At 43.2% G+C, this 7,923-nt stretch overlaps 1 protein-coding gene and 1 long non-coding RNA gene across 2 annotated transcripts; both read left to right on the top strand.

Moving 5' to 3' along the window:
- Positions 1-231: 231 nt before the first annotated feature.
- LOC142890459 (uncharacterized) lies at positions 232-1,360 on the top strand. Its single transcript, XR_012927076.1, has 3 exons — positions 232-449; positions 809-1,018; positions 1,117-1,360. It is a non-coding gene; the product is annotated as an uncharacterized LOC142890459 (long non-coding RNA).
- A 1,266-nt stretch (positions 1,361-2,626) lies between these two features.
- LOC142890457 (bile salt-activated lipase-like) lies at positions 2,627-6,667 on the top strand. Its single transcript, XM_076029506.1, has 11 exons — positions 2,627-2,776; positions 3,101-3,248; positions 3,330-3,446; positions 3,559-3,756; positions 3,885-4,015; positions 4,574-4,681; positions 4,810-4,924; positions 5,103-5,289; positions 5,379-5,582; positions 6,130-6,339; positions 6,428-6,667. Exons 1-11 carry the CDS (start codon positions 2,714-2,716, stop codon positions 6,612-6,614), a joined length of 1,668 nt encoding a protein of 555 aa, XP_075885621.1. The 5' UTR covers positions 2,627-2,713; the 3' UTR covers positions 6,615-6,667.
- The last annotated feature ends 1,256 nt before the right edge of the window (positions 6,668-7,923 follow it).

The following is a 7,923-nucleotide window of genomic DNA, read 5'->3' as shown; positions in this document are numbered from 1 at the left end:
ACTGTGCTAATGATCAATGAGACGGAAACTTTTTTTTTTTTTTTTGCCGCAGACATTGACTACCTTGCAGGGGTCAACAACATGGATGGACACATCTTCACAACAATAGACAGTCCTTCCTTGAGGAACAAAAATAAACTAATTTTCTGTGTAATTTCATGTTATTTACTTGAATTGAGGATGTGCTTAGTTTGGCTGTTCGGGAAGTGTCATTACTTGATGTGCCTACCTTGTTTTCCCTTCAGAGACGACGTAAAGAGGCTACTGACTGCTTACACCTGAGAACAGGGACAAGCAGGTTTTGAGGCTGCTTTTGCAGAATACTCTGCTGAGTGGGGGTCTTCACCAGGCCAGACCACTATGAAGAGAACCGCTGTGGACATTGGGACTGATTACGCGTTCTTGTCTGCTATTCAGTCTTCCATTTACCTTCATGCCGCCAACGCCAGGTGGGTCCTTACGGCGTCTTTAACTTCCTGTAATGACAGATGTATCCTTCAAAGCCTACTTTTACAAGCAAACGAGTGTTTTGATTGGACATTCTTAGAAAGAGGTTTCACCTAAATGTCCAGAAGCAAGGTGGTAGCACACATAAGTGTGCTCATGGACTTTGAAGTGACGTGGAATTTGGTCACAGAACAAAGCAGAGGGAAGGCACATCCTTTGCAGGAACAACCAAGAAACGTTCACCCTTTTAAACTCCCGCTTCTCAAGAGGATGATGTCAAGATCATGAGCAGTGCACTCCATATGGGACAGAAATACATTGTAAGGCTAATAAATTGGTACCATGTGATTGTTTTTGTCAGGTCTGCTAGTACCTACTCTTACTTGATGTCCGAACCCAGTTTATTGGCCGGACCAAGCAACCTCTATCATGACTGGGTGGGTGCTGACCATGGTGATGACATGCAGTATGTTTTTGGCCAACCCTTCATCACGCCACAGACATACGGGGACAGACAGAGAAACCTTTCTGGTTATATGATTGCCTACTGGGCAAACTTTGCAAAAACTGGGTAACACACCAAACATGCATCGATGCAGACTTTTTTACAGTCATATTAGATGCAGCAGTCACTTTAACAAACACTTCTGTCTTTAAATACGTCTGCAGGAACCCTAACACTGGCCTGAAGGTGCCTGTGAGTTGGCCTGAATACACCAAGTCTGGTCAGCAGTTCCAGGAAATCAACGCTAAGATGAATGGAAATTCCATTGGGAATAAAATGAGGCAACGCTTTGTCCGCCTTTGGGGCATCACTCTTTCCAGCCTCTCTCATCTGTCACAGGAGCAAAATGATACAATTATGGATGAGTAGACTTCAGATCTGACAATAAAAAATGAGCACAGATACACATTTGCAACTCATTTATTTTCAATGACAAATGCTTTGCAATTGCATGTTATCCATCTATAGATTTGCTCATGAAAACACTTGTCCTGCACTCAGGGTCATGGGGTTCAAACTGCCTTTAAGTGAAGGTGAAACACAACTCCACTCAGGATAAGTAAAGTATGAATAAAATCTGGTCGGATGGATCAAATCCCACGTGGCTTCCAAAGCATGTTTCCCATTGATCGCAATACAAAAGTAAACGCCTGTACAGTAAACAGTTGACAGGATGCATCTGACCTGAAACACGGTTTATAATAAATATTTCTATTGTATATGTTTATGTCATGGACGCGTTCTAAAACAAATCAAGGCCAGAAAACTGACACTGAGACTTGATTCTGAGTGTGATGTCATGTGTTGCGTCTAGGCTCCTTGTATTTGGCTGGTGTGTTCTGACCCATCATGGGAGATACAGTGGCATGATCGGAAGTGACACAAGCGAACACACTATATTGGCAGCAATGCAGAAGAAACCCAGAAGCAGATTCAAGAAGAAGGAATTTTTTTAGATATATTAAAACACTTTATTTTGTGTCCATGATAATAATAATAATGAGTTGATCTTAGTGTACTTAATTGCAGCATTTAAAGTTCTATGCTTACAGTGTTAAATATTGGAGGGGGGACAAATATTTTTTCCAGGATGGTGGAGAGGTGCAGACACCTGCATATGGGGGGGCCATAACCAGCCAAGGTAATGCATTACTAAGTAAATAACATACTTACATACATACATACATACATACACACATACATACATACATACAGTATTCCTTAGAATTAGTAATACATTATTGAGTAATCTCAACATTGGTCCCCAATTACAAAAGTGAAAAGTTATCTGAGGTGACGGCTGAGAGTTCAGACACCTGTTATTTGCCAAGTTGAGAATCAACCCACCTGCATCGATGTTCACGCCCGGAGTGTGTGTTTTGGGTACAAGGAGAAGTTTTGTCATTATTCTTGAATTTGAATAAAAATAAAATTAAGGATGATTTACATATATTAGTATAGGTAAGTGTGCTCTGCATACTGAGAGACAGTGATCCACAAATGTCCAATTATTTTTCTTTTATGTATGACCAAATGTGGATAACAGGATATTTCGAGCATCACTAAGTAACTTATCTGCATTCAGTAACAAGCTTTGTGGACCAACCCTGGCTCTGGCATGATTGTTATATCACCTGGGTAAACATCTAAACTTGTGTGTGTGTGTGTGTGTGTGTGGTTGTTTTGTTGGGGTTTTTTTTGCCCTCGCAGTTGGTGTCGCATATATCCGCACCAGCAGACCTGCTTCCTCTCCGCACAGCCATGGAGAGTCTCAAGATCCTGGTAGCTTTTGTCTTGTCTCTCGGAGCAGCCTCAGCAGCCACTGTAAGTATGCAGAAATATAGACATGTCTGAGTGCGTGAGTTCTCTCCGGTTACTCTGGTTTCCTCAGATATTCCAAAGAAAAGGAAATTGGGTTTAGCTGGTGATTATTAACTAACAGCAGGTTTGAAGATTTGCTTTGGCCCTGTGATTAATTAGAAACTTGTCCCATGTGTGTCCAGCCTTCAGCGTAGCTGAAATATTTTCCCCTAAATTTGACCGTTTCTTTATTTTAGTTTTGATTTTGAACTGTTCAAAAGCTAGGTTATCATTTCGTTTATGTGTATTGTTTAACCTTAATGTTTTTTTTTACTCTTCCCTCTCTAGCTGGGCGTTGTACAAACAGAGAGTGGCAGCGTCCAAGGAGAAAATGTCCCCCGTGGCACTCAACGATCTCTGGATGTTTTCAAAGGAATTCCTTTTGCTGCAAAGCCTGGACTGCTCGAAAAACCCAAGCCTCACCAAGGCTGGGAGGGTGTGTAATTGAGAGCTGAAAAAAAAATTGCAAGTATCAATTAGGACGATAAAAAAGGATCGATATTGTCCTAATCCCCAGGCATTCTCAAGGCAACAGAGTTTGCAAAGCCATGTATCCAGGTCAGCCCGTTAGGAACAATCATGGGAAGTGAGGACTGTCTCTACCTGAACATCTGGGTTCCTCATGGACAACAAGGTAGTCTTCTGTCGACTGTTAACGTCTTTACGTACATTACTTTCATACTGATGCAAATAATGAAAACACTGGAGAAAAAAAAACACTTTTTTTTATGTTTCCTGTTTATCAGTGTCATCAAATCTTGCTGTCATGGTTTGGATTTATGGAGGCGGCTTCATGAGCGGTGACACTATGGGACCGAATTTACTTGGCAACTATCTGTACAGCGGTCAGGAGATGGCAGACAGGGGCAACATTATCTTTGTGTCAGTGGCGTACCGCGTGGGAGCACTGGGCTTCCTCAGTACAGGAGACTCTACTCTCCCTGGTAATGGCAGTTTTCATTTGAGTAATGTACATTTACTCATTGTCCCTTGTACCCGTATTCACAAAATCCTTTACATCCAATGATGGGCATAAAACACTGTTGCATGTAAAAGCAGCTCTCATCAACAGGAAACTATGGTCTGTGGGACCAGCACGCTGGCATCGCCTGGGTGCACAGGAACATCCGCTCATTTGGTGGAGACCCCGAAAATATCACCGTCTTTGGAGAATCTGCGGGCGGAGCAAGTGTCGACCACCAGGTGAGAAACAACAACAACAACAACAACGACAACAACAACAAAACAACCAGCTGCTTTCAAATAGCTTGTTACGAACACTTTGTTGACAAGCTCTTTCCAAGGCAGTGAGGAATTTGATTGGCCATTGTTGAATTGGACAGGTATGGCTATCTAACGAACTGTCACGTAATCAAAAAATTTGTCCATTCATTCACAAGTAGACGCCTCTTTTCCAAAAGGTTTCTCATAAACTTGTTCTGGGCATGTTGGGTCAAGCAGTCAGGAAGGGGCAACAAATTCTTTGTTGATGTTTGACCTATCGTGGAACAGGTCAGTTAATTATGAAGTACATGCAGGACAAGTTGAATTCATGGAAAATAGACCAGAATTTCAAAATTAGGTTGGATCACCGGGGATATGATTAGTATAAATGCTGCTTGCACACGCATTGCTTGAGTAATATGGACAAGACTCAAGTCTATTTTCTTGGGGATTTCTTGTTAATTTTCTCTAATCAGGACCAAACACTGAACAAGACTGCAAGCATTTACTGTGTATTTTTTTTCATTTCTTACGCAGATGCTTTCACCTCATAACAAAGGTCTAATAAAGAGGGCCATCTCCCAGAGTGGTTCTGCCCTCTGTCCATGGGCACTGTACAGGAACCCAGGCAAAATTGCAGAAGAGGTATGACGCTGTCTGATATTTTTTTTTCTCCTCGCCCAGCTGGATATCTTGAAAAAAATTTTTTTTTCATTAGAATGAACGTGTTATATTCAAATTGATTCATGTTGTTCTTTGTACTGTGCGCTCAGGTTGCCGTAAGTGTCGGTTGCCCAACTGATGAGAAGATGGTGGACTGTCTGAAATCAACGGATGCAGCTACTCTCTTCTTGAAAGCGCCGACACTCGCGCCAGGCACCGCAGACAGTAAGCCTTCGTTTCTGCCAAGTGGATGTGAACATCTAACAAAATAGTAATTGAAACAGAATAAAACATCAAGAAGAGTTGGTGAATGTTTGGATCGTTAAAATGGCGCCAACCACTGATGATAGAACCGTCATTTAAATGACTTACTTTATTTATTTTCTTACTTACTTCCTTTCAGATCCAGCTATGAATTCTTTAAAAATGCTTCCCGTGGTGGATGGCGACTTTATCCCAGATGTTCCCAGCAAGCTTTTCCACAATGCCGCAGACATCGACTACCTTGCAGGAATCAACAACATGGATGGACACAGCGTCACATCAATGGACCTTCCTGCCTTGGGGAACAAAGATGCACTCATGGCTGCGTAATTTCTGTCTCACAAGAACATTTTTAGTTTGGTGGTTCAGAAAGTGCACGCCATTAATTGATCTGCCCACCTTGTTTTCCCTTCAGAGACGACGTAAAGAGGCTTCTGGCTTCTTATACCAAGGAAAAGGGACAAGCAGGCTTTGAGGCTGCTTTTGCGGAATACTCTACCGAGTGGGGATCAGAACCAAGCCAGACCACCATCAAGAAAACTGCTGTGGACATTGGGACCGACTCCATGTTCCTGATTGGTGCACAGACGTCCCTTTACCTTCATGCCGTCTATGCCAGGTAGGCCCTTTAACTTTCTGTAATTACAGACATATCCTTCAAAACGCACTCTTTACGTTCTGTGAGTAGTTGTGTGAAAGTTGGCACAAGGGTTATTAAATACAAAGGCACTCGGACCCCCCTTATTCTACAGGCAACTCTCTTTTCAAACATCACAAACTGTGTTGTTGTATGTTATTGTATGCTGTTTGTGGCAATGAGTGATTTTTCTTTAATTAAAAACCTTGTTTTGTAACTTTCTATCCCGCTATTTGATTTAATTAACAACAGACGGCAGTTTGATCACAGAGCATCACACTCCAGCCACTATCACCCTTTGTTAAGATGTTTTCTTTTTTTTTTTATTCATGCAGTGAACTAGGGAGACTGACTATAGTGAGTCGTAAACTGAGTATTTTTATTGGCCATTCTTAAAAGAAACTTTTACTCTTTTAAACTCCTGCTTCATAGCTCCGTGACTAGATGTGACAGAAATACATGGTAAGAATTGAAGGATAACATTGTTAACAATAACAGACAAAACGCTGTGTGGTTGTTTTTTTTTCAGGTCTGCTCGTACCTACTCTTACTTGCTGTCTGAGCCCAGTTTAATGGCAGGACCAGGCAAACCCTATCATGACTGGGTGGGTGCTGACCATTTTGACGATGTGCAGTACATTTTCGGCCAACCATTCGCCTCTTCATGGATGTACGGGGACAGACAGAGAGACCTTTCTGGCTATATGATGGCCTACTGGACAAACTTTGCAAAAACTGGGTAAAACACCACGCATGCGACGATGCAGACTGTTCACGGTCACGTGAGACACTTTTACAAACACTCCTGTCATTAAATACTTCGACAGCGACCCGAACAATGGAGACCTGAAGGTGCCTGTGACATGGCCTGAATTCACCAATGACGGTCAGCAGTTCCTGGAAATCCACGCTAAGATGGATGGAAATTCCATTGGGAAAGAAATGAGGCAACGCTTTTTCCACCTTTGGGGCATCACTCTTGCCAGCCTCCCATCTGTCACAGAAGCAAATTGATACAATTGTGGATGAATAGACTTCCGTTCTAACAATAAAATGATGAGCACGGATGCACATTTGTGGCTCATTTAATTTTCAGTGATAAAAGTGTTGTGACTTTATGCTTGATTGTTCATGCCATCTATCTATCAATCCATCAATCGATCGATTGATCAATCTATGAATCTATTTATCCTCAGACTTCTCCTGCCCTGAGTCCCTGAGAAAGGCGACAGAGAACCCACACAGATGTTGCGCCCTTGAAAAGGGAAATTAAAAAGGAAAACACAAGGCACAATGTCGCTTCTGTCACGTCTCGGATTATAATGGATTTACACACACACACCCACACACACTTTTTATGTGCTATGTCGTCCGCATTCCTCCTCCACCAGGTGTGAAAGAAAACAAACCCCAAGAGGCTGCTCCTGTCCTCCCCATCCTCCCTGACCTCTTCCACAAAAGGAAAGCAATCGGAAGGCAAAACCAGAAAGCCTCTGGCAGTGGCGCTGGTCCAGGACTCTTCGGCGCACTCTTTGGATTACGCGATTTGTCATGTGCCTAATCTGGAAGTCATCAAGGGCTGTGTTTGGTTGGAGAGCACTGGTGGAGGAAGCGAGCCGCAGGGTTGTGCCAGAGCCTCCTCTGAGGTCCACATGGAGGGAGGAACATCTGGAGAGGGAGTCGCCCATCCCGTAAACACGCTGAGGTGAGAAACAGCATTGCAGTGTTGCTGCACGGACTCCTTTATTACTTTATTACTTCCCTTTTATGCCATAATAACCAGTCCTTGATCAATGTATGTGGGCAAAAGCCACCCGGCTGCTGACCAAATTCCGACCTTTGTGTGTGTGTGCGTCCAGTGACTGCTTTTGTTTTCGTGTGCATGATCACTTCAGTGGTGTAGCAAGTCGGAGCTGTCAAATAAACCGACGGAAGGTAACTTTTGCTTTTAAGGTCGAGTAAAGTGATTTCAAGCAGCACAAAAGTGCCCTAAAAGTGAAGGAGTTGCGTTAACTATGGACACACACACACACACACACACACACACACACACACACACACACACACACACACACACACACACACACACACACAAGCCCGCACACACAAAGTTCAGTTCTGCATCAGTGGAAAAACTGATCGCCTGCTGGCTGGAAAACACACCCACTCCCACTTCAAGGGCCAAACTGAGGTCTCAGCACCGAGCTGCCTGCTCCACTTGCAGCATCTCCTCCTCCTCCTCCACATCCTCCTCCTCCATCTTTACTTCCTCCGCCTCCTCCTTCTCCCACACCACGAAAAAAAAAAAAAACCCAACAACAAC

The sequence above is a fragment of the Nelusetta ayraudi genome, unplaced genomic scaffold (genome assembly GCF_046127955.1).
Source record: "Nelusetta ayraudi isolate G7.1 ecotype Tasmania unplaced genomic scaffold, CSIRO-AGI_Nayr_v1 ptg000026l, whole genome shotgun sequence".
NCBI lineage: Eukaryota > Metazoa > Chordata > Actinopteri > Tetraodontiformes > Monacanthidae > Nelusetta > Nelusetta ayraudi.
Note: the sequence above shows the minus strand (reverse complement) of the source record. Positions and strands in the feature narration are given on the sequence as shown.